General features: G+C 42.8%; 1 protein-coding gene across 1 annotated transcript in view; it reads right to left on the bottom strand.

Annotated features, from left to right (window-relative positions):
• CCDC117 (coiled-coil domain containing 117) overlaps positions 1-23774 on the bottom strand; it is a 41141-nt gene extending 17367 nt beyond the window's left edge. Inside the window, exons 1-5 of the mRNA XM_073625392.1 lie at positions 23608-23774; positions 18046-18374; positions 14115-14165; positions 13294-13548; positions 4131-4277 (exon numbers count right to left, since the gene is read on the bottom strand). Of these exons, the coding sequence (XP_073481493.1) occupies positions 4131-4277; positions 13294-13548; positions 14115-14165; positions 18046-18362 (770 nt within the window). The 5' untranslated portion in view covers positions 18363-18374; positions 23608-23774. The remainder of the gene's footprint in view (positions 1-4130; positions 4278-13293; positions 13549-14114; positions 14166-18045; positions 18375-23607) is intronic.
• Between the last annotated feature and the right edge of the window lie 4057 nt (positions 23775-27831).

Below are 27831 nucleotides of genomic sequence, written 5' to 3'. Positions count from 1 at the left end.
TCCTCAAATGTAACAGTCTGTATTGGTGGGCTCCCCGCCCGTGCTTGGAGTGTAATAAACTTTTTTTTTTTTTTTTTTTTTTTTTTTTCCAAATATAAAGAACCTGTGGAGATCGAACCCTGGATCAGCCTATGGTTCTAACTGACTAGTCCCAGGCTTTTGGAATACTGTTCTGGAACACTCTGGAGTGGAACTGTGCATATGGCACTGTGGTGAAAGATGACACCATTTTGCCCAGTAATCTCAAGCACAGCCAAATAGAAGGGGCTAGTTCTTTTATCACCTTCTGTACCAGTTCCACTATAGAGGCGACCCTTAGGGGTGGAAGGAACACCTTTTCTTGGACGGTGTCCAAGACTAGACCCAAATACATCAAGGCTTGGGTCGGGCAAAGAGCTGATTTGTCCAAATTTAGTACCCAACCTAGGCGTTGTAAGACGCTCACTGTAGTTGACACCTTTAGAATTAGTGCAGGGCGAGAGCCCAGATATCCTATTATGGAAACTCCTTGAGATCTTAGGGAAGCCAACTATGGGGCTAGGACCTTTGTGAAGACCCTGGGGGCCGTGGCTAGACCGAAAGGTAACGCCACAAACTGGAAATGACTGCCCTCTACCGCGAAGCGTAAAAACCTGTGGTGTGGCCCGAAGATCGGCACATGAAGGTAAGCATCCTTGATATCTATGGATGCTAAAAAGTCTCCCTTTCTCAGGGACCTTATGACTAGGCGAACCGACCCCATGCGGAAGGAGCGGACGTCTACAAATAAGTTCAGAGCCTTGAGGTTCAAAATGGGCCTTATTTCCCCATTTAAATTCGGCACGGTAAATAGGTTTGAGTAAAACCCCTTGAATCTTTCTACGTGCGGGACCTTTATGATTACACCTTGCATCAGCAGATGGTATAAAGCTAGAAATAGGCATCTTTTCCCTGGATCCACCGGGACCCTTGAATGTAGAAAACTGTTTGGGGGAACTTCCCGGAACTCTATTCTGTAACCGTTCTTTACAGTGGAAATGACCCATCTGTCTTGAACCAGTTCCTCCCAGGCCTCCCCAAACAGCCGAGGCCTGCCCTCCACCCGTGAGGGCGGGGGCGCCCCTTCACAAGGTAGACTTGGAACTGGGCTTGGGTGGCTTTTGGGCCCAGGGTTTTTTCTGACTCTGTGGTCTTTTAAACCCAGACGGCTGAGGCCGTCAATACCGCTTAGGAGAAGAGGCACCAGGCCCTGGGGGATTGGGAATTTTATAAGAGGGCTGCTTTCCCTTCTTTTTAATAGAAAGCAGAGCGCTCTTACCTCCTGAGATCTTTTGTATGTATTTATCCAGATCATCACCAAACAGGCGCTCTCCATGAAAAGGAAAAGCAGCCAGTAGCCTTTTACATGGCGTCTCAGCAGACCAGTTCTTTAGCCACAATACTCGGCGCATATGAACTGATAACGCAAAACGAGACATCTGTTGAATTGAGTCTTTTAAAGCGTCAACTGCAAAACATAAAGGCATGAGGGATCTCTGATAAATCCTCAACAGATTCCCCCTGGGAAGGTATGTTCTTTACTACCTTCCTAAAGCGATCTTTTCGGGATTGACATTTCCCAACAGCCGGTTGAACTGCTGCACTGGCAACTGAAAAGGAAGCCTTTAATAAGGATTCTATCTTTTTATCAGCCGGATCCTTGAAAACCTGGGCGTTATCCACTGGACAGGTTCAATTTTTATTCACAGAAGATATGGCAGTGTCTACCAAGGGTGTGCTCCATTTCTTCCTAAACTTTTCCTCCATAGGGTATAATACTGAAAACCTTTTGGGAGGCAAGTATATCATGTCAGGATGTTCCCAGTCCGCATAAATTACCTGCTCCAATAATGGATGCAAGGGAAATGCTTGGGAAGTTTGCTTATGTCGCAAAGATCCCAGAGTAGAACAAGAGAGCGCAGACTCCTGAACCGGAGGTAACTTAAACCCATTTCGTACCATCTCCATTAGAGATTGGATAAACCTTTTTTTGGGAATGGGAGGCTGACATAGGCTCTTCAGAGCCAGAATCCTCATCTGAGGAATCCTCAGCCTCCCCCGATCCTTTAAGACCAATTCCTCCAGATCCTCTGCCCACTCTGGTTCCAAGTCACCTGGACCCAACTGGCTATAAGAGTCCTGGGGCTCTAGTGACTCACCACTTGGCCCAGGCTCAGGGGAGGGAGATCTATTACGCTTCCTTCCCCCCTGTGTTACAGAAGCAATCATGCCAGCTATCTTTCCTTCCGGGCCTGCTAGGGCAGATGCCAAATCATCCTTAGTAACATAAGCCGAGGCAGGTGCATCAGTATTGGCTACTATGCCTGACAAGTGCAGTGGCTCAACCAGGTCAGAAGCAGCAGGTCCTTCAGTAGAGACTGAGGCCGCATCAGTATGGGGTTGGTCTCCTGCTATTTGTGGAGGGACCTTTACCCCTGGGCTTGCCTTAGTCCCTGTTGCTCGTTTTCTGGAAGACATAGCTTACATACGAGAACACCAAGGAGTACTCCCCACAACTACCCCAGACCTTAACCTGTCGCCGCTGTCCAAGACCGTCCGACTCACGTGCCCACATTCGTTCCGCGCACGCCAGGAGCTCCATGCTATATACACACACACTAGCATGGAATCGAGCGCGCACCTCGGCGGCCCCCGCACGGCGCATGCGCTGACGCACGCGGCCCCGTGAACCACACGCCTAAAACTTTTTTTTTTTTTTTTTTTTAATTTAAAGCGCGCCAATCGGCTTCCCTGGACAACGGATCAAGGCCCACTGTGGCAGATTAATAAACAGGGGATAGAAATTATTTATAATATATATATATATATATATATATATATATATATATATATACATACATACATACATATACATATACATATACACACATACACACACATAATGAAGCCCCAACGGGGAGTACTCACCATCCCAAGCTGCAGGGCCTGTCTTGCCAGGCCCAATCTTCCCCCATCACGGCGGGTAGCGCCTCTAAGGAAACCCTTTGTGGTTTCCTTGGGCAAGGTTGACCAGGAAGACCAACTTTAACAAGGGCCCAGTGCCTAAAAAGGACACATTACAAGCAATACCTCGTTCTTGAGCCGAGGTTCGGGTACCATCCACTTTAGCTTTAGTAAGCCATCCGAATGGATCCGATTATAATGTCCTCAGTGGGACATTTCTTTGAAGAAACTGAAGAGCTTCAACAGCCATGACCATCACCTTCAAGACACATTGGCGAAAAAACGGAGGCACTTCCTGTATAGGAGGGGTTATATGGGAGGAACCGTCTTACTATTGGTTGCCAGTGTCCAATCACCTGAAGGTAAGCGTATAACCCACATAGTCATTATTATGGTGCTCTGTGTCCCGTGATGCATGATAAAGAAAATAGGATTTTTATTACAGCTTACCTGTAAAATCCTTTTCTTGGAGCACATCATGGGACACAGAGGTCCCTCCCCTCTTTTTTGGGATTTAAGTATATGGCTTTGCTACAAAAACTGATGTGCTCCTGGAAGGAGGAGGGGTTATATATGCAGTAAACTTCCTTTGATTCGGTTAACCAGCGTCAACACCTGGTGGCCCATAACCCATTAAGTAATTACTTAAGGCTCTGTGTCCCATGATGTATTCCAAGAAAAGGATTTTACAGGTAAGCGGTTATAAAAATCCTATTTTTTTTGGGTACAGTGTCACAAGACCGCGCAATTGTCAGTTAAAATAACGCAGTGCCATAACACGAAAAATGTCCTAGTCATGAAAGGGGGGGGGGGGGGTTTTAAATAATCTGGAGGTCAAGTGGTTAATGAAGTCTGGCTGATTTGTGATGGTGCTGCGTTGGCAGCTGTAAGTGCTGGAGTGCTCTAAGGGAGGCTGTCAGGAGCTGGTTCTTGTGACAGCAGAGAGAGAGGACACTCCTTTTTGCAGTGTATTACACAGAGGCTCATGCTGGTCTAGTCTTCAGCACAGCCTGTCACTCGGGGGAGGGGTGCCGCCATTTTTTCCTGGTTTCAGATTTTTTCTGTTCAGAAAAGCAGGGAGGATTTCTGGAGAAGGGGAATGCTTTGAGATACAAAAGATTTAACTAAAACCGATATTTAAGACTCACATGGAATCTACAATCTTCCTGGTCAGTGATTCATCCAAGCCTTTTTTCAAGCTTTCAAGAAGTACATCAGACATTACAAGTGTGGGTAAACGACCATTTTCATTTTCATTTTCTTCTTCATCATCATCATCATCTTCAATGACCAGCCTGAAAAAAAAAAAAAAAAAAAAAAAAAATTTACAGCGATACTTTAACAAAAAGGTTTTTAAAATTTCATAATACTAAAACACACAAGTCACTAAAAAAATATTAGAAGCACCAATTGTAAGTGAGCTGTTTTCTATTGAACTTCCTATTCAGCTCAGTGACATGCAACTTTGGAAGTAAACCTTTTACAATGGAGATAAATCATGCATCACAAGCCACCTTTCACCTGTACATTTTTGTTTTCAGTAGAACGAGCAGAACCAGAGCTCAATCACATTTTACATCACAAGTTGACCTTGGAAACACTGGTTACTCTGAAAAAGGATATAAGATACCATGCAACGTTACTTTGGTACCATTAAGTAACCCAGACCATTGTAAACTGTCTGTTCATAGAATAAGCACACTGCTAAAAACTTAATTCCTAAACTGATATCTAAAAAAAAAAAAAAATGTAATATTGCAGTCCTTAGGAGGTAGTGATGGCATAATTTCCACTTTTGCAGGCAAATTGCAATAACATCTTCCTTAATATTTCTGTGTGTCCATTCATATAGCATAAAAAAAAAAAAAAGTACAAAAAGGAAAGATCATAATAGGAGGGGTGTGGGTAAACGATGATCATCATCATCAGAACTGTGCATACGAGACCACCTTGAAGGTGGATTCCATGAGGCCCCGAACTTGCAAGCAAAACCACAAGGTGAGAAAAACCTTTAACAGAATGAGGCAGCAAAACAGCCTTTGAAGGCTCAGAGGAGGAGCCACATAAGACCAGTCCTCAGCAGGAAAAGTGCTCAGACATGTGACCAGGGTGGTAAATTTACAGTCCCCCCGTTGACATATGGACACAATTATTTGCATGATGCATCACACATATACAACCACCCAGGTACCCCATGGCAATCTGTAGACACACCAAGATACACTAGCAGCATATGCAATTGCATGTCCATCGGGCAAAAGGGAGGTGGTGTCCTAATAGGGACTGACCAGCCCCAAACCCACTAGTTGTCAGATTGGGCCAGCAGTTGTACCTGTGCAACCTCTGCATCCCAATAGACATGAATGGGACTGCCTGCATGGATAAGTACACCCATATGAATGAGACCTAAATAGGTAGTCAATATTTTAAAAAAGTTTAAGCTATGCTGTGAATGGTAACAAAAACCTAGTTGCATTTTCTCAAAATAACGGGGTTCCCCTGGGTGGACTTTCCTGGCACTTGCAACAAGTAAAAAGTATAGAGGTGTGTAGGAAATCAAGGGCAATATAAAACAAGTACAAATTTTATTCGTATTCACAAGTACATATGGATAAAAACAAGCAGTAAGTAATTTTGACTAACATAGTGCATAGTATATGATAGCCATGATAAGCAAATAAACAAAACCAATGATGATGAAAAAACTCTTCTCAAGCCCAACGCGTTTCGGGGTACTTAATAACTGTACAATCCTTCTTCAGGGGCATGATCTGAGAGAGAGGGGTTCATCTAAGTAGAAAGGGAAAGAGATGAGAGAAAGAGAGGGTAAGGTAAAGGATAAAGCTATGGGCAATATTTAATAGGGGGTATAGGGTGGTGAATTCATCACCTACCTGACCATGTGTGATTATTCACTTGTGAAAGTTAGTTTTTTCTCTAAAAACAAGGAGAACCATGGAGGAAGGGCAGGATATAGGAAGAAGTATACGTATTATAGCTGGTATAAACGAGGATACTTAGGTGGTGAGAGGTGCAGGTTGGTGGGCTGCAGTCACCATGGAATGTACTTACTCTTTATACTTTGTTTAAACTCCAAACCCAAATTTATTTATATACATGTATATGCTGCCACTAGGATATATTATGAGCCGCACTTTCTTGTTACCGCTCTTTTTGATGTGACCGGCCTTTGATGTACTCCAATATTCACTCACTATCCCTTACATTTTCCCTTTACTAATTACCCTATTTGAACCAAACTACTTATCTACACATTGGGTTAGTACTTTCTATCCATCTACGTTGGACCCTATCTTAAGGTCCTTTCTATATTCTGTTATTTCTAGGGACGCCTTTTGTGACCTCAGCACGCCGCTCTGGTGTGTGCGCGCCCGGGACGGGCGGGACGGGAGTTTCTGCCATATCCTTCCATGGTGACTGCAGCCCACCAACCTGCACCTCTCACCACCTAAGTATCCTCGTTTATACCAGCTATAATACGTATACTTCTTCCTATATCCTGCCCTTCCTCCATGGTTCTCCTTGTTTTTAGAGAAAAAACTAACTTTCACAAGTGAATAATCACACATGGTCAGGTAGGTGATGAATTCACCACCCTATACCCCCTATTAAATATTGCCCATAGCTTTATCCTTTACCTTACCCTCTCTTTCTCTCATCTCTTTCCCTTTCTACTCAGATGAACCCCTCTCTCTCAGATCATGCCCCTGAAGAAGGATTGTACAGTTATTAAGTACCCCGAAACGCGTCGGGCTTGAGAAGAGTTTTTTCATCATCATTGGTTTTGTTTATTTGCTTATCATGGCTATCATATACTATGCACTATGTTAGTCAAAATTACTTACTGCTTGTTTTTATCCATATGTACTTGTGAATACGAATAAAATTTGTACTTGTTTTATATTGCCCTTGATTTCCTACACACCTATACTTTTTACTTGTTGCAAGTGCCAGGAAAGTCCACCCAGGGGAACCCCGTTGTTTTGTGTCTTCAGATTATTGGACGTGGCACGGCCTTCTTGGTCCTAAATTAGTTGGTCAACCTTTTTTCTGTTGAATGTGTTTTTGGTAGTAGATACCATTCCCCACTCGACCAACCCACTTTAAGACCACTATACGATATGTATATATCATCTTTATACTATTTCTAGGGGAGTGCACTTCTCTCCCCTCCCTCCCTTGTTTACTTTTTACTCTTTTGCTCCCTGCATCCCCTCCTAGGTTCAAACCCCGTTACTTTCTCCTTCTTACTTTACCCCCTATTCCCCCATCACGTTTACACAAACTTTCTTCATACAAAATGACCCCGGAAACGGAAACTCCTCATTTTGAAAATATATTCTTGGGTCAAGACTGGGAAACTCTAATGCAACAATACCTAGATAAATTTGGTGACAATGACCGAACCGAAGCGGAGATTTCCTCCCTGTTCTTCAAACTTGCCAAAAACTTAGAGAAAAAAATCCTCATTTTTCTGGCACGTCAGGTCCTTCCAAGACTATATAAAGAGTAACCTGAACCCGTTGGGTCTCCGCATCCAGATCTTCCCCACGTTGGAAGATCTGGACGCAGCTTTCAAATCCACATGGGAGAATGCTCTACAGACATGCTCACGTACTCTCATGCAGATACTCATAGATGAATACACTAAAAGATCCTCAATACTAGATATTGAAATTACTAAAATTTGTGAACAGCTTAAAAAATTCCAGGCACATCCCTCAGTCTCTATTAAAGAGAACAAACTCAAAATTCACCTTGAATCTTTTAATAAAAATATTTTGACTAAGAAAAATTCTAAATTTCACAGGGACAAAAACGCATTTGAGGCCGGCAAGGCCTACAAATGGAACCAAAACAACAGGACAACTAGGAATTCCCACACATCCCAAAATCCCCCTTCCAACAAATCTTCGTTACACATTCCCCCACTTATCATTCCCAAAGCCAAATCCTCCCTCGGCACTAAACGCCAGCTTTCTGGCGATCCTATTTCAGATCACAAGTCAAAAAAATCTAGCGCAGAAAAGAAATCCAATTCCCTTCCCCTGGCACATCTTGAAAACATCAAGAATGACCCGACGCCCAATCACTCTACACAGGCACACCCACCCCTTCCCCCTCAAAACACCAACAATACACATGAGCCCAACCGCAATGATTCTTCTTCTTTTTTAGACCTAGTATTGGCTGGTCTCAAGCCACCCCCACCGAATCTGAACACCTACACACAATTGACACTATAAGTTCTTCTTCTAACACTGACACACATTCGGATACTGATTTGAGCATTATCAACTTATCCTCCCATTCTCTCACCACCCACGAAATTGCTATCCTGAGGAAAGGATTGAATTTCTGTCCAGATCATAAACTAGACAAATTTGAACTTTATAAAGATCTCCAACTTTTTATCCGTAAACGTATTCTCAGGAAATTATACCAGAAACAGGACGCCAAAACTACCTTTACCCCACAGGAAAACCGAGCTTTGGACCAACTTGTTGCGTTATTAGAGGAGAGTGATACATCTGATCTTATTGATCAGATTGACCTCCCACGTATCCTCCAACAAATAGATGACTCAGATGTCTACCCACATCCGGGGGCCTCAAAATTAAAGAAGAAATCGGACCTTTGTCCACCACCAAGCACATGTCCAAATGCATCTATTTTTCTTAAACTGGTCAATAACGATTTGGACAAGCTCAGAATTAAACAGCAGGAACCCTCTAACCTAAACCCTAAAGAACTAGAGGCATTGCATTCCCTAAAGGCCAATGACACCATCACCATTAAGCTCGGACAAGGGGGGCAATGTTGTGGTGTTAGACAATCACCAATACATCACGATGTGTAGGAAAATTCTCAACAATGCAGACTGGTACCGTCGTATGCCAGCCTCCATTGTTGAGAAGTACAATAAAGAATTTTACGCATTGGTCGACTCTGCTTTCCTCAATCACACCATTAGTAAGACTACCTGGACTTTTGTGAGAAACAATTTTCCTAAGATCCCCACGTTCTACGCACTCCCCAAAGTGCATAAAAATCTCGTAGATCCGCCCGGCAGGCCGATTATCTCCGGTGTAGGCTCAATAAGCGAGAACGCCAGCAAACTCATTGATGAACACCTTAGACCTTTCGTGCTATCTCTAGCATCCTATGTAAAGGACACTAGCCATTTTTTACAAATTCTGGACCATCTTCCTGTCTCGGAGAAAGCCCTCCTTGTCACCATTGACGTGGAGACACTCTATAGCTCTATTCCACATGTATTGGGCCTGGCAGCAATTAGGCATATACTTCAGAGGGATATGCACTCTGATCCCAGCTATAACGAATTCATCATCGAGCTGCTCGAGTACATCCTCACTCATAATGTTTTCACCTTTCTCGGCTCCCACTACCTCCAGGTGCAGGGAGTGGCGATGGGGACATGTTGTGCCCCGTCGTACGCTAACCTGTACCTGGGGGAGTGGGAGAAAGCCCTCTTCTCAGATGGCAACCTCACTCATTACACCAACTATATCCAAGCGTGGCATCGATACATAGACAACATTTTTGTCTTATGGGAGGGCCCTGCGGATGTACTCGAGCAGTTCGTACTTCGGATGAATAAGAATGATTTCAATCTGATGTTCACCATGTCCTTTGATAACACTCATGTAACTTTCCTGGACATTAAGATCTTTAAGGATGGACAGGGCAGACTCTCCACCAAATTATTCAGAAAAAGTACTGCCGGCAATACCATACTGCATGCTGCCAGTTTCCACCCTAAACCTTTAATTGATTCCATACCTTACTCCCAATACATTAGGATTAAGCGCAATTGTACAGACAACAAGAACTTTCTCACAGAAGCTGCTGCTCTTCGAGATAGACTATTACGACGTGGCTACTCCCACAAATCTCTTAAAAGAGCGTTCCAAAAAGCCAACAAAAAACCCAGACAAACACTTTTCCACCCTACCAAACAACATAATGATTCTTACCCACTCAGTATCATTACAACATATCACCAGCAACACCGCCAAACCAAAAGAATAATCGAAAAATACTGGCACTTACTGGCCTTGGACCCCAACCTAGGCCATTTGGTCCCAGCAAAACCCAACTTTACTTTCAAAAGAGCTATCTCCATTGGTGATCACATCACCAATAGTGAGTTTAGACCATCTACAATCCACTGCAAATATAGGGGCACTTTTGCCTGTGGCTCATGCCACTATTGTGGCTACATGCTCACCCAAAAAAACCCCATTCTCCCCAATGGAAAACCCTTTTTTCCCAAACACTTCGCAAACTGCAGAACCATCGGAGTAGTTTATCTACTCCAATGCAACTGTGGCTGTTTCTATATAGGAAAGACCAAACTTGAATTTTGGCGACGAGCCTATAGGCATATCCTGTCCATGAAATCAGCCGACCCTGATTTACCCCTTGGACGACATGTAATCTTGGTGCACGGTGGTAAATTTCCCTCCATTAAATTTCTAATTCTAGACCGCATACACCCTAGCCCCAGAGGGGGCGATTGGAATAAAATTTTACTCCAGAGAGAATTGAAATGGATTCATCTCCTCAAGGCCACCATACCCCCAGGCCTTAATGAAGCGGTCTGTTTTAAGCCCTTTTTACAAGGCTTTAACTCTGGAGGTATGGAAAAATAGGGCCATGGCCATCCCATAGGATATCTCACTGTTTTGCTACAGCTCTTGGGTTTTTTCCTGAACTTCCGTATACCGGGCTGTATGTGTGTCTGATACGTGTCTCTCCCCCCCCCCCCCCCCTCTCCCCTTCTCCCCCCCTCCCACCTTTGGGGGACCACGTGTCTAGACGCACAGCCAGCTCGGTTATTTCCCCTTTTATGATTTCTGTTTTCCTATTATATATATATATATATATATATATATATATATATATATATATATATATATATATATATAACATTTCCTGTTCTTTTGGTCTCTAGTAGCAATATGTCATATTCATGTCCACCATCTATCTCTTAGAGTATTTTTGGCAATGTATAAAATGTATTTATGTCTGTTATTTACTTTCTGACATTATATGCTTATATCTGTTGCACATGCTTGCACATGTACATTGCCCATGTGTATTGAAATATTTTGGTTATTGCTCATGGTTGTCCTATTGTGCATTAATCCAGTATGCTTACTGTTTCGTGCAGCAATTCACTACCCCCAGTTTAATCCCTTATTCCTCTCTGATGTTCCCTTTCCTTTTTTTCCCTTCTTTCATCCCCTTCCCCCTTCCTTTGTTTTCCCCATACTTGGAGGCATACACTATAATTAGGTTCTGTGATTGGACAGTAGCCATTCCTCTTTAATTATTTATTGGTATTGTTGATACTCTCCTTTGTGCCACCTATTGTGACAGTTTCTCCTTCTCCCCGCCCCTCCCTCGGGACGCGTCCGGCCGGAGCGGCTGCCCGGCACGGTAAGCCGCCACAGGAAATCCTGGGCGGCGCCTAGTGAGGTATTTGGGCGTTTTTCCAGCACACGCCCACTGCCTCCATGTTGGCACTCCAGGCGAGCATGCGCTCTCGCCGGAGTGTCACTTCCGTGCCGGTGGGGCGGGTGTGCGTGACGCTGCTCCAAACGCCGTGACGTTCGCGCACGTGCGGTTGGGGCGGCGCCGCGCACGCTCGCCTCAGGGGGTCAATACAGTGCGTCCCGGCGTACGCTGTTCACAACACAGCTGTGCCTCATCACTGACGCCAGCTGATTGTGACAGCCACAATACTTATACCAGTCTCACTCACTCTACACCAAGCCGCTGCACATACCGGACGCTTGGCTGAGTCTGCTAACTTGCTTTTTTAAGGTATGTCTCTTCATTATTGCTTGTCGCTTTTTCCTACTCCAATATGTTTGCTTCCATACACTTTCCATACTGATTATACATTATTAGTTCTGAGTCATCTTTCACTTTGGCCCCTGCAAAAAAATTTTTGCAAGCATTTCCACATAGGCTTGGCATCAATTTATCCTTTTCAAATTCCATATACTAGCTACATATTATGTATTATGGGTACCCCCAGTACACATGTTTAGCACAACTACCCGCTATGTGCACAACTATGTACTTACTCTTTATACTTTGTTTAAACTCCAAACCCAAATTTATTTATATACATGTATATGCTGCCACTAGGATATATTATGAGCCGCACTTTCTTGTTACCGCTCTTTTTGATGCAACCGGCCTTTGATGTACTCCAATATTCACTCACTATCCCTTACATTTTCCCTTTACTAATTACCCTATTTGAACCAAACTACTTATCTACACATTGGGTTAGTACTTTCTATCCATCTACGTTGGACCCTATCTTAAGGTCCTTTCTATATTCTGTTATTTCTAGGGACGCCTTTTGTGACCTCAGCACGCCGCTCTGGTGTGTGCGCGCCCGGGACGGGCGGGACGGGAGTTTCTGCCATATCCTTCCATGGTGACTGCAGCCCACCAACCTGCACCTCTCACCACCTAAGTATCCTCGTTTATACCAGCTATAATACGTATATTTCTTCCTATATCCTGCCCTTCCTCCATGGTTCTCCTTGTTTTTAGAGAAAAAACTAACTTTCACAAGTGAATAATCACACATGGTCAGGTAGGTGATGAATTCACCACCCTATACCCCCTATTAAATATTGCCCATAGCTTTATCCTTTACCTTACCCTCTCTTTCTCTCATCTCTTTCCCTTTCTACTCAGATGAACCCCTCTCTCTCAGATCATGCCCCTGAAGAAGGATTGTACAGTTATTAAGTACCCCGAAACGCGTCGGGCTTGAGAAGAGTTTTTTCATCATCATTGGTTTTGTTTATTTGCTTATCATGGCTATCATATACTATGCACTATGTTAGTCAAAATTACTTACTGCTTGTTTTTATCCATATGTACTTGTGAATACGAATAAAATTTGTACTTGTTTTATATTGCCCTTGATTTCCTACACACCTCTATACTTTTTACTTGTTGTAAGTGCCAGGAAAGTCCACCCAGGGGAACCCCGTTGTTTTGTGTCTTCAGATTATTGGACGTGGCACGGCCTTCTTTGTCCTAAATTAGTTGGTCAACCTTTTTTCTGTTAGTTGCATTTTCTCAAACTTAACTGCAAAATTTTTAATTTTTTTTTTTTTTTCCCCCCACTTGGTTAATCTGCCGCCACCACATCTAAGAACTGGTAAGTGGCAATATAAGATTTGCTCTTCAGTAAAGAAACTAGATGTCAGAAATTATAGAATATGCAGTTACCTGTTTTCAATATCCTGAATTCTTCTAAGAGCAGTATCAGATTGGGATTCTACAGTGGTTTCATCCATGCCCTCAGAAGGAGCTGTCTGCATCTCAGATGGTGGTATACATAGTGATGGAGCTACAGCTGCTGGCATGACTTGTGAATGGCTAGGTCTCCAGCAAGGCTGTGATGCATCCTCAGTATAAGTGGTTAGAGCTTGACATCCTTCAAGAACAGGGGATGCACATAGCTTTCTTCTCTTCGATGGATAGCTAAAAGAAAAAAAAAAAAAAAAAAAAAAGCGATCAACAAATAAACCCTATTAGATTTAAAAAAAAAAAAAAGAGCTCATGGATGTCCTAATGTTTAAAATAAACCTGTCAGAGCAATCCAGGGGCTGCCATTGCCGACACTATCAGATAACCTTCTTGTTATGCCTAACACTACCCAAGTCTTGGAGAATGGGAGAGCCACAATTCCCTAAACTGGCTGGAGTTTAAGACATTCTATTTATGCATAGCACTCATGAACCTTCTCCACAATCCCCATATACTTGAAGGAACCCACAATTTGAGCGCTCGAGTCAAGCCACCATATACTTCCATCACCAACAAAGCCTAGCACCAGCTCGCTCATATGCTACATAGCCCTCAGTACAGCATGGTAGAAAAAGGTAGGTACGGCATGTATTTCTGGAAGGATCACCTACTAATACAGACCTAACAAAAGGGCGAAGAGAAAATAAATAAAGGAGGGGTACAATGGGCGTGTGTTCTGCATAAGCTATTACTTTTAAAATTAAAATGCACAACTTTAGAAACAATGAACTGTTACTTACTCAAAGCCATCTTGGTCTTGTCTGTGCTTTTTCTTTATCCGGCTACTGGGCCTAAATGTCAAAGAAAAAAGTAAACTTAAATAAACACCATCACAAAATAGCACTAAGGCCCCTTTCACACCTGGGAGTTTGCGATTGGGCAGAATTGCCGCAATTTTGCCCGTTAACCCAAAATGCTCTGCAAAACTGACAAGTCGCACCACGCTTCTTCAGGTACCATTCATTTTCAAAAACACGGGTGCGATTTGAGCAGCAATAATGGCAAACCACATCATGCGAAGCTCATCGCCCAAAGGAAGCTCCTGCTTCTTTTTGAGCAACAAGCTTTTCGCAGCAGAACAGCTCCTGGGTTTATGTGCCATTGAAAATAAATGGCACCTGAACACGTGTGGTACGATTTGCAGTTTCGTAGAGCGCTTTGGGATTGCAGGCAGAATTGCGGCAATTCTGCCCATGATCCCAAACGCCAAGATGTGAACGGAGCCTAAAACCATGCAAATTAGTGTTAGTTTCATTGCCAGGTATGGCGTCTTTGCATACAGTTTATTATGTTCAGGAAAAAATAAAATAATTCAAAATGTTTTGATTTTATATTTACTCTGATAAACGTGACATTTTGCATGTTAGATTGCAGATTACATATCTCAAGAAGTCAACCTCTCCTGCAGGTCAGGAAAAAAAACAAAAAAAACAAAACACCCCAACCCCATACAGTACTCCTCTGCAATACCCCATGATTTATCCCTTTGGAGACCCTCCAAATACAGGAAACTATTTGCAAAAGTTCCACAAATAATTCAGATCCCAATTATCTTCATTTGGCTCAATACAGGCCTTTTTTCTGGGCTGAAATCAGAAGAAATTGTGTCAGCCCCACCCAACTGTTTTTAAACTACTCAATCCCTCTCCTTGTTCACAAAGAGTAATTATTTTGTAGTTCAACATAACTGGAAAGGGTCCTTAAAGCGGGGTTCCACCCAAATTTTGAACAGTATCTGTATGTATTCTCTTCCTTGCCTAGATGCATTGACATGCTGTTTAAAAAAAATTTAAATCACCGTAATTACCTTTTATTTTTCTATTCTTCTTTGCACTTCCTGGTTCTCCTCCCGTGGGAGTAGGCGTGTTTCTAGCCTCTCCCAGACTCCTGGGAGCTAGTCTCAGGCTTCCCAGGATGCCACTGAGCATGTGCGGGAACAAGCGGTGAATGCTGGGAGCACAGCATTCACCACATCCAGGAAATAAATGCTTGTGGGCTTCAAATGCCCACAATGAAGATGGAAACCGCCTGCAGTGAATAATATAAGTTATTCTTTCCGACGAAATCTGACACAGGCGGACATATTACACACAATATGTGAGTATGTAATGCTGAGAAGAAAAGTTTGTGAATGAACTCAAAAAAAAAAAAAACGATAGATAGGTGGACCCCCACTTTAACCGCTTCCCGACCGACTGCTTTATATATACAGTGGCAGAATTGCTCTGCTGCGCGAATCGCGATAGCGGGCACGAGAGCAGGAATGGGGATTTGTGTGTGTAAATACACAAATCCCTATCCTGTCAGGGGAGGAGAAACAGATAGTTGTAAAAGCACACGATCTGTCTTCACTCCCAGTCAGTCCAATCCCCTCAGTTAGAACACACTTAACTCCTTTATCGCCCCCCCTAGTGTTAACCCCTTTCCTGACACTTACACAGTAATCAGTGGCTATTTTTAGCTCTGATCGCTGTATAAAAAGGTCAAAAAAAAAAAAAAAAAGTATAATGAAAATGCCATAAATCCATCCCCTATTTTGTAGACGCTCTAACTTTTGTGCAAACCACCCAATATAAGAATACATATCAGCCTAAACTGAGGCAATTTTTTTTTTTTTTTTTTTTCAAATTTGGGATATTTATTATACCAAAAAGTAAAAAATTGTGTTTTTTTCAAAATTGTTGCTCTTTTGTTTATAGCGCAAAAAAAATTTAAAAAACTGCAGAGGTGATCAAATACCACCAAAAGAAAACTCTATTTGTGGGGGGGAAAATGTAAATTTTGTTTGGGTACAGGGTCGTGCAATTGTCAGTTAAAGTGACAGTGCCATATCGCAAAAAAAATGGCCTGGTCAGGAAGGGAGTAAATTCTTCCAGGGCTGAAGTGGTTAGGAGAACACAGTAAGTTTTAGTTTTTTTATCATCAGATATAACAAAATGCTTTCAATGTATATTTTGGAGAGCAAAAGAACACATAAGAGACGATCATTGTTATGGTTTCGTATGGAAAAAAAAATTATTAATAAATTTAAAAAAAAAAAAAAAAAAAAAAAAAGGATGGGACTTTAAATGAGGCTATTGATTTGTGGGGGTGAGATGATTAAAAAGTATATATAAAGATATTTAATATGGATAAAATCAATTATTGCAGATTCATATATGTACACGTCATCTACAGTAAATAGAACTATGCAGTGTAATCAATGGTAAGAAACAGTATGATCACTTGGTTGGAGATAATGAGTCTAAAGTAGGTTCCTATCAGTAGGCATGACAATGCATCCTAAAAGCCCGACGTGTTTCATGGCTAATACCACTCTTCAGGGGCAGATGCATGCAACGCTATAAAAACTAACAAAGCATGAGTAGACCAGTATGATCAAATGTTATACCCCTCAACAGGGAGGATGTGTACAAGAGAAAAGGAGAAAAGGGAAAGAGTTACTTATCCCTCTGAGTACTTACATCATGATAAAATCTGGAAAATGGGGGACGAGGAATCAGAGGCTGTCCAAATACACACCCCCCCCCCCCCCCCCCACCAAATCTGTTTTTTTTTCTCTCTCTTCACAAACACTTCTTTCACATTCACTTGTCCACCTGCACTTTGGCATTGGGCTCTAGCTACTTCCCACAATGTAGAGTAATTATAGTACAATATCTATATCTTTTTAGACATGAAACCAACTCATACCACTACCTGGATTTCCACCTTTCGTTTTTCCTGGGGATGTTTTGTGCACCTGGTCCCTCTTCTGCGGGCTCCTTCCACAGCTCCCATTACAGACAATTTGGACAGCCTCCGATTCCTCGTCCCCCATTTTCCAGACTTATGTTGTAAATACTGAGAAGGATAAGTAACTGTCTCCCTTTTCTCTTGTACACATCCTCCCCGTTGAGGGGTATAACGTTTGATCATACTGGTCTACTCATGTTTTGTTGGTTTTTATAGAGTTGCATGCATTTGCCCCTGAAGAGTGGTATTATCCATGAAACGCGGTGGGCTATTGGGATGCATTCTCATGCCTACTTAAGCCCCATACACACTATCAGATTTTCTGCTGATTTTTGTCTTCAGATTTACCAAAACCATGTAGTGCAAGGGCCTGCCTGATTGCATACAAATTGAAACTCCTAAGGTTTGACCTCATATTATATGGTTTTGGTAAATCTGAAGGAAAAAAAAAAAAAAAAAATCAGCAGAAAATCTGATAGTGTGTATGGGGCTTAAGACTCATTATCTACAACCAAATGATCATACGGTGTTTCTTACCATTGATTACACTGCATAGTGCCATTTAGATGATGTGTACATATATGAATCTGCAAGAATTAATTTTATCCATATTAAATCTCTTGTCAATTTTATATGTCGTCCCTTTGATGTGAATATGTAACGTATTCATGGAGGTCAACACCATGTAAGTGTGTGTATACATATTAAACCTTTTGTACTATGTGCATCATTGTTATGCATCGTCAGACTCAATGTGCCAAATAAATATACTTTTTAATTATCTCACCCCCACAAATCAATAGCTTCATTTGAAGTCCCACCTTCCTTTTTCTGATACCTGAATCAGGGATGGAGGCACACACCGTGTGCTTCATTTAATGTCCCAAACTCCGCCCTATTCTATATTGTTATGGTTTACATACACCTTACACTTACCCGGTACAAGCCTGAGATACAAGATTTGTCCTCCCAGGATTCTGCACAGATAATGCATTTCCCAAAAACACACCCATATTTTCTCCTCCAGTTGGGTTTGCAGTAAAAGGATTGTACATATTGAAGCAAGAACCATTATTGCTGAGGCCACTACCAATGGGAATACTGTTCATTTGGTTATGTTCATTGCCAGATGTATCATGGAAAGGAGAGTCTACAATCCCTGATGCGTTGGTCCTCTGAAGGAATGAGTCTGGCTGGTGGTATTCCATCATGCACAATGGTATTGCACTAAAAGCTCTGTTAATGACAGCCATTCCAACTCTCCCCTGTGAGAGAAACACAAATGTTACAAACAAAATCCATTCCAAAGATAAGCACTAAATATCTGTCATCAAAAAGAAAAAAACAGTTGCTCAAGATGATGTAAAATCTCATATGTGTGATTTGAACACGGTTTACTATTGCAGGCGTGACTTACGAATGCGCATGAGCAGGGAGGGATGGGGTGCTCTCTTTTTTTTATTATTTATTTTAATTTTTACACTGTCCCTTTAAAAAAAACAAATTAATCTTTTATTCCTATTACAAGGAATGTAAACATCCCTTATTATAGAAATAAGCATGTCAGGTCCTCTTTATTGAGAGATCTGGGGGGAGGGGGGGCCACCTGTCCTTCTGCCTATAAAATTAATCCTGTGGAAAATCCTCCACTGGGATCACTTATCAGAAAGCAGACTGCCTGAAGAAAAAATATAACATAATATATAGTTGTGACATCTAGCTACAGCTATAACCCCAGCATTTAACTGTAAAGCATTATTTTCCTGCCAAAACACCCCTGCACGCATTGGCTGTGGGTTTTTTTCTGCCTCTAAACTCCTCAAAGCCCTCGTTCACACTGAACACAGGTTTGAACCAGGCCTTAGCCTCCGTTCACATCTGCGTGATTTAACATGTCAAATTGCATGCCAAATCGCAAGCCTATTGCCGGCAATGGCACTGTCCCAATCGGTGCGATGCAGACTTTGCGGTGCCGCACTGATTTCCAAAGGTAGTTCCTGCCCTACTTTTGGCGACTTCGGGGGCCACTTCAATAGACATCTTTGCATGAATTGGCACAGATGTCTTTCAAATCGCCCCTGAACTCGCACTGAAATGTGGGTTTGAAATCGTGCAAGTTCAGCTGAACTTGCACGATTTCACACACCAGACGCCCCTAGCAGCCATGTTAAAAATGTCTATTAGGCCTTAAAGCGGAAGTTAACAGCATATTGTAGAGATGCACAGATATATCGGCCTGACAAAAATGATCGGCTGAGAACAGGGTTATCTGTTTTACCAATAGAAAAAAAAAAAAAATATATATGCGATAATGGTCACCGAAAAATGCACACGATTTGCATAGGTTAAGGGACTTAAAAACCTGCATTAAAAATGCAACACAGGTGTGTTTTTGAAGAATTTTTTGGTGCGTTTTCAGTGCATTTCAATGGAGAGGTGCTTTGCAATGGAAGTGCAACTGACCAGTGTGAAGACATACAGTATCATTTATGTAAATATTTTATTATAAAAACTTTTCATGTGACACTGAAGAAATGACACTTTGCTACAATGTAAAGTAGTGAGTGTACAGCTTGTATAAAAGTGTAAAATTTGCTGTCCCCTCAAAATAACACACAGCCATTAATGTCTAAACTGCAACAAAAGTGAGTACACCCCTAGGTAAAAATGTCCAAATGGGGCTCCAAAGTGTCAAAATTGTGTGGTTACCATTTTCCAGCACAAATAAGTTTATCTTGGTCTCAACAGACCACAGGACATGGTTCTAGTAAGGCATGTCCTTAGTCTGCAGCAAACTATTTGCAGGCTTTCTTGTGCATCATCTTTAGAAGAGGCTTCCTTCTGGAATGACAGCCACGCAGACCAATTTGATGCAGGCTGACCCCCCACACCCCTAGAACCTCTGCAGCAATGCTGGCAGCACTCATACCTCTATTTCCTAAAGACAACCTCTGGATATGACGCTGAGCGCATGCACTCAACTTCTTTGGTCGACCATGGCGAGGCCTGTTCTGAGGCCCCGTTCATACCTATGCGAATTAGATGTGCGTTTCCCTGCATCTAATTCGCATAGCAGGAGAATGTGACTGGCTCCCAATGGAGCCAGTTCACATATCTCCGGGGCGGCTGCGGAGCACACTGCACACAAACGCTGTGCGTCTTTGGCTCCGTTTCAGTGGAACCTGTCCTGTTAAACCGCTGTATGGTCTTGGCCACCATGCTGCAGCTCAGTTTCAGGGTCTTAGCAATCTTCTTATAGCCTAGACCATCTTTATGTAGAGCAACAATTCTTTTTTTCAGATCCTCAGAGAGTTCTTTGCCATGAGGTGCCATGTTGAACTTCCAGTAACCAGTATGAGAGAAGTGAGAGTGATAACACCAAATTTAACACACCTGATCCCCATTCACACCTGAGACCTTGTAACACTAACGAGTCACATGACACCGGGGAGGGAAAATGGCTAATTGGGCCCAATTTGGACATTTTCACTTAGGGGTGTACTCACTTTTATTGCCAGCAGTTTAGACATTAATGGCTGTGTGTTGAGTTATTTTGAGGGGCAGCAAATTTACACTGTTATACAAGCTGTACACTCACTACTGTACATTGTAGAAAAGTGTCATTTCTTCAGTGTTGTCACATGAAAAGATATAATATATTTACAAAAATGTGAGGGGTGTACTCACTTTTGTGAGATACTGTACATAGAATTTAAAGGGATGCATTTTTCCTTGAGCTTTTCTTGTTCTTTTTTTAATGCAAAAGCACTTCAAAAATGATTAAAAAGTTAAAAACTGTCCATTTGGGTTTTCAGCCAAGTGCATCCTGAATTTACGGTTCCATTCCAAAATTTTCATTTCGGTGCACCACTAGTATATTGACTGGCACATGTGCAGAACAGCCCACAATCCTCTATATGGAGGAAAGTGCTGATATAATAGAACGCTCAGGCATCCATGTTGGAATTACATAACCATTGTCAGCCCAATGGCTGAAAAGATGACAGCGCCAGCAGGAATGAAGTTGATGTGGGATGCTTGGACTTCACATTACTGAAGGAAAGCACACCCAAAAGGTAAGGGCGTCATAATGTGCAAGCATCTCCAGCATACCTGCACATTATAGAAAATGCTATCAATGCTAACAGTTTTGTTACACTTGTCTACTGCCCTTGGACTACATGATTGTTGGCAGATCTAAAAGGAGATTGTACAATCAAAAATTGTATAGCGTGTGGTGAGCCTAAAGCAAACTGCACATCAAAATTCTAGGTACGCTTTACTAACATGCTCCAACCCTGATACAAGATGCCAGCTTTCGTATATGAAAAATAAAAACACACAACTGACTCATCCTTGGCTCTCACCCACTTCCTGCCAATAATGCCACCGCGCCCCAACGCCACCCTCGGGGAAATCTGGGCACTCCTAAACAGCGCAGATGTGCTATGCAGGAGTGTACACCAATCAGCCTTAACATTATGACCACTGCCAGGTAACACGAATAATTGAGCATCTTGTTACAATGGCACCTGAAAGTGGGTAGGATATATTAGCAAGCAAGTGAACATTTTGTCCCTGAAGTTGGTGTTGAAAGTAGAAAAAAAAAAAAAAAATGAGCAAGCATAAGTATTTGAGTGACTTTGACAAAGGCAAAATAGTAATGACAAGACTTGGTCAGAGCAACTATGAAACTGCAACTCTAGGATCTATTCACACCTGAGTGTAGCTCAGTGCAGCAACAGGTCTTTTTTTTTTTTGGTAGAGCAGCACCATTGATTTGAATGAGCCTCCCTCCGCTCCAAAATAGCTCCAATTAGCTCATCTACTAAATCTTGGCACAGAGCTAGGAGTGTTTGCAATTGTTGCTGCGAATGTAGCATGACAGTCGCAGCAAAATCCCCCCTTGTTTGAGGTGCCATTAAGAAAAACAGTGGAACTTTGGATTATGAGCATAATCCGTTTCAGGAGAATGCTTGTAATCCAAAGCACTGGCATATCAAAGAGTTTCCCCATAGAAGTCAATGGAAACCAAGATAATTAATTCTGCATTGACTTCTATTGCATGCAATACCACATGTGGTCTTGAAAATACTCGGGGACAGCTTGGCTGAACTCGGAAACACTCGGGAACGTAGTATTTCCGAACGGCTCCGACTGTCACCGGCATCCCCGCACCTCTGGCCAAATGCGGTACCGCACACCCCATTAGCTTGAATTCTGCTCGTTTTGCGAGACAACACTCGCAAACAGAGTCAGAATTTAAAAAAAAAAAAAAAAGTTGCTCATCTTTCAAAACGCTCGTTAACCGCGTTACTTGTTAACCAAGGTTCCATTGTAACGGCATCACAAATGCATTCCGTCACAATTCTGGAAACGCAATTACGCCAGCGATCCAAACCGCTTAGGTGTGCATGGAGCCTTATGGTCCTGGTCGGCAGTGATCAGGTCTAATCGAAAGTGGCCTAAGGAAAACAGGTGAACCAGCGACAGAGTCATGGATGGCCAAGGTTGATGCATGTGGGGAGCGATGACTGAGCTGTGCAGTCCTATCCAATAGAAGACCTGTTCAAATTGCTGAAAAAGTTCACACTGGTTCAGATAGAAAGGTGTCAGAACACACAGTGCATCGCAGTTTGTTGTGTATGGGGCTGTGTAGCTAGCCATGATGACCCATGTCCACAGCCAAAAGCATCTACAATGGTAATGTGAGCAACAGAACTGGACCAGAGAGCAAAGGAGAAAGCGACCAGGACTGATGCATTTAAGAACAGTTTGAGGAACACAATGAGTTTGAGGCGTTGACTTGGCCGAAAAAATTCTCCAGATCTCAAGCCATAAAGCATGTGTGGGATGTGGTGGACGAAGCCCAATCCATGGAGGCCCCACCTCCCAACTTCCTGAAGTGAAATGATCTGATGGCTTGGTGCCAGCGCTCCAGTGGAGTCCATTAATATTTCCAGCTACTCAGTAACATCCAATGAATCGGTTCTTTATTGGCTACAGATCAGGATAGAACAGTAACACATTTCAGCCCAAGTCTTACTCATCACATGCTACAATATTATCAGTAGCGCTTTGGCTGAAATGCGTTAGCGTGTTACGGTTGTATCCTGCCCAGTAGCCAATAAAGACCGGATTCATTGGATGTTACAGAGTAGCCAGACTCATTATATTTGAGGATTATCGCTCCCCAGTCTTCCAGGTAATGGGGGTACAGTAGGTCTTCTTTATAGGACTGGCCAGGGCTGTTCTGGTAGCACAGTGGGACCTACTGAATAGTAGGTAGGTGGCCATAACGTTGTGGTGTATATGAAGATCCCCCATCCCTCTAGGAATGAGCATATGTGTGTAGAATGGACACATGGTCCATGTCAGAGACTCTACAGGTGGTCTCCCCTGCAGGGTGAAGCGGGGACACTCTCCTGCTGTCAGGTTTGTGTTTACTATGACAGAACAATAACAAGAGGCCACGTGTGTGCACACAGCGACACTCACCCGTCACCAGTCGTCACCCCTGCTCATTCAGAGGTCACCACATGTCCGAACCGGTCCGGGGCCCACAGAGCGCGCTCAACTCACTTCTCCCGTACACACCACGGCGTGCACTGCTTCCCTCAGACGTACATATCCATTACTGGGCGGAGCTTGTGCTTTTCTAGAACGCTCTGGACCCTTCCAATCGGCCACCATAGAGGAGGCTCCTGATAGGGCCACGGGGGGGATGACGAGGGATGGTGGGGGCGTGGCTCGGGGAGCTTCTATATCCTCCATAGAGGAGACAGCCAGCAAGGGCAGGGGGCGGGGCCTGGAGACTGACAGCTAGGTCTCCGAGCAGCGCGCTGACATATTGTTGGTTACCTTAGTTTTAGTCTAAATCGGCACATATGTATAAACTATGTACAATATCTGTTCAATGACCAGCAGCTCTATGGTGGGAAGCACCGACTAATTCATTTATACCCAGTAATATGGGCCCTGATGTCATTTAGTTTGTTAATTAAGAAAATAAAAAAAAAAGATTGTATAGGTGTATTGTGTGCAGGCCAGTGTAATATTTAATACATTTTCTGCTCAAACAAGCATTATCATGCATCCTGTTCATTTGGATGTGCTGCCTAATGCCCCCCCCCCCCCGCCCCCCCCCAAAAAAAAGTGCAGGCGCTATTTTTTTGTATTGCCAAACGTTTGGCTACCATTAGGAATAAGGGATGATTCACACCTATGCATTTTTAGTACTTTTTGCATTTTTCAGGTTTGCACTACAGTCCATTTAACATGGTTTCCTATGGAACAAGTACTGTAGTGCAAATCTGCAAAATGCAAAAAGCACTAATAATGCATAGGTGAGAATCAAGCCTTAAAGTTCCTCTGTCACAAATAGCAAGCAAGAAGGCTTTATATTGCAGAAGAGACATGCAATAAAATGCACCTAATATAGACTGGAAACCGTGCAAAATTGTGCATAAAGTAAAATAACAGTGGGCTGCAAACACAAAAAGGATCTAATAAAGTGCTATAGATAATAAGTGTTGCACTAATAAATAATCAATATAAAATAATGACAGATATAGTGACCACAAATACAATCCCAAAAATATAGTGCTTAGTGAAAAAATAAATAAACCTAAAACAAGTCCCCTTTAAATATTTCAAACGAATGGAGCTCTTCTTCCCCAAATAGCCAAATATCACTAGTGTCAACCATTACCAGGAATGATAGATAAGATGTAGATTTACCAGATAAAAATTACCCCCTAAGGCTCCATTCACACCTATGCAGTTTGCTTTTGAGAGTTTCTGCAGTGCTTTTTGCGTTTTGCATTTTTTTTCTTTTTTTTTTTTTTCTTTTGAGCAAATTTGTTGCTGGACACCACTTCAAGACCAGGCCTATTTCTGTGGCTGACCAGGGCAGAGGTGAGTGAGGAAGGGAAGAACCAGACCGCCTCACGTCTTGGAGCATCCATCTTGGTGAAGACGGAGGGGGAGGTGGGTAGAGCATGCGGCTCGCCTTCCTCCCCTGGCACTCTCAGAGGGTCAGGAGAGCAAGTGGAGAATGTTCGATACCCGCTATAGAGGACAAACGGTTATGAGAGGTGTGGCATAGGGGGGCTGATGCGTGGGAAGCTCATCTATAATGGGGGGTTCCGGGACCACTTTACCTTTCTACACAATGCTAAGATGGCTTTACTGTAGTGGATATACAGCATGGCCCCAGGGGGGCTTAGCCAGTTGTTATTGGTCTGGCTCTCTAGGCTGAGACTGCTGTTGGGGAATCATTTATAATGGGGGATGTGCCCAGGCTCCTCTGCTAGGAGATGTAATCAAACCAACAATTGTCCCAGACAGAGAGGGGACCAAGAAAAGATGGGGCTCAATTAAAGGGCAACACAATATATATATGAAAATGGTATCAAAAAGTATTTATTGTGGTACAAAAAATAATAATACATGTGGATAAAAGAGTATAGACCGGTGGCTATACTGCCCTGGGTAAAAAATTGGTCGGTCACATGGGGTCGACCAATACAAACACGGACTGGGGGGACACTACAACATGTAGACAAGGACGAACAAACAAACGTCCGGACGTCAAGGCAATTGATGTCTGCTCAACCTGATGCAATGTAAAGTATTCAGCAATGCTGAGTAAGGTTATGAGCTGACATCAATCCCCCAGGGGGCGGCTCGAGCCAGGGGTGGCAGGGAAGGGGAAAGGGGGGAGGGGGGCCCGGGAAGGGAAAAGGGGAAGGGGTAGGGAAGAAGAGGGATGGGGGCCGTGGAGAAGGGCACTAGATGGAACAATGGCGGATCACCACAACCTGTGGTTAATAAGACCGTGAACAGTGCTGGAAGTCCTACTGGGAGCACAGAGTCCAACAGTGTATATGGCAAGGTACTTCAGTATGCATGATGATTCTGTACATGTATCTTGATGGAAACTAATGCAGTCGAATAGAGCAATACCTTGCATCTAGTTGGTGAATAGAAACAGAAAATAAAGGTGGTCAAGTACGTTACCACTTCCGGGTCCTGTATACAAATCAACAGATATTACCGAGGTGTAGTGTTACCAATGCTGTAATCTGCTTCCACAGACTGCAGAAGATAACGTGCAGTATTACTTGCAGGGTCACTGTGTTCCAAAAGGCACTGCTGAGATGGATGGACAGCCGTCCAAATAGGTGCACCTATGTTCTCCGAAGAAGCGGCCTCGGCCTACGGGTCATTTTGCCAGATATCCTAGAAGTGTGTCAGATCCAGGTACTGGATGACGGTGGTCTCCGGTGATCAGGCTGTGCCGATGGACACCGACACTTCCTGTCGTTGGAACGCAGGCTGACAACCAGGGGGATGAGGTCACTTTCGGAATCTGGAGCAAATAGACAACGCGTTTGCGGAGATACGCTCCTTCCTCGGGCCTAGTGCTGGCTGTGATAGGACAGAGCTTATACAGCCAGTGGGCAGCGCTGATAGGTTCTAATGGCGCTCAATACATTGGATGACGCTGCGATCGCTCATAACATAGCGTTACAATTAAAAACGATGACTGATTTAAATGCATCAGATACCAAATTGTAAAATCCATAATACATTAAAATTACAATTACATTAAAAACAAGTGGGATCAAAAGAATATGTATATATATATATATATATAGATAAAACCAATGGGAAACCGATTAGGGGGCATATTGGAAGCTGTGTGGACCAATGAACCAATGATGTTGTGTGGACCAATGAACTGGACAAAAAACAGAAAAATGCACATTGTACTGGTAATAAAGGATAATAATAAAAAAAAAAAAAATAATATGTAATTTGAAGTAAAAATGAAAAAAATGAAGTAAAAATAAAATTAATAAAATAAAATTAATAATGATAGGAAATTAAATTGGGGATCCACACCACCTTATATGACAAATACTTGGGGTGACAAGTGGGCCTGATGATTTGGCACTATCCGGTTGGAAATATGGAGGGCAAGGAAGGAAAAAAGGTAAAAAAGGTGAAAAGGAGTTGAAATGATGTTAAATGAAATTTAATGTATGTACTGCACACGTATACCTTCAAATGGCATTGCTTGCTTCTGCCGACAAAAAGAAAAGACCCTTGGGGTCTTGTAAAAAATATAATATATAATATATAAAATACATGGATGTAGACTTGGGGAAGAGTCCTGAATGAAAAAAGGGGGGGGGGGGGGGGGGTTGGTAAAACTTGGGAAATAGTGGAACAGTGTTAGCATAAGCTAATAAAGAGGAGAGCAGTCAGATTAGGCTACTCACCTCTATTTCCTCGTTTTGAAACGTTGCAACAACAATGCTTATGGTCTCGCATTCACCTCGGAATATGATCCCTCACAACTTGCTTTTTTAGATCTAACATTATTCCATCAAGAAGGCAAATTTTTGGCTAAAAATTACACAAAACCTACAGCCGGAAACTCATTTTTACATCATCAGAGCTGCCACCATCCGAGGTGGAGTGGCGCCTTTGTTCTATCCCCAGAGTTTCCAGATGCAGTCTGTCACTAGCCTGCCACTGCAGCCACCAGATGCAGAGTGTCACTAGCCTGCCACCACAGCACCAGATGCAGCCTGTTACTAGCCTGCCACCAGATACAGCTTACCACTAGTTACTGTAGCCTGCCACCAGATACAGTATGCCACTAGTTATTGTAGCCTGCCACCGGATGCAGCTTTGTCACTTGCCACTGTA

Source organism: Aquarana catesbeiana, linkage group LG01 (genome assembly GCF_042186555.1).
Source record: "Aquarana catesbeiana isolate 2022-GZ linkage group LG01, ASM4218655v1, whole genome shotgun sequence".
NCBI lineage: Eukaryota > Metazoa > Chordata > Amphibia > Anura > Ranidae > Aquarana > Aquarana catesbeiana.
This window is presented reverse-complemented; position numbering and strand designations above follow the sequence as displayed.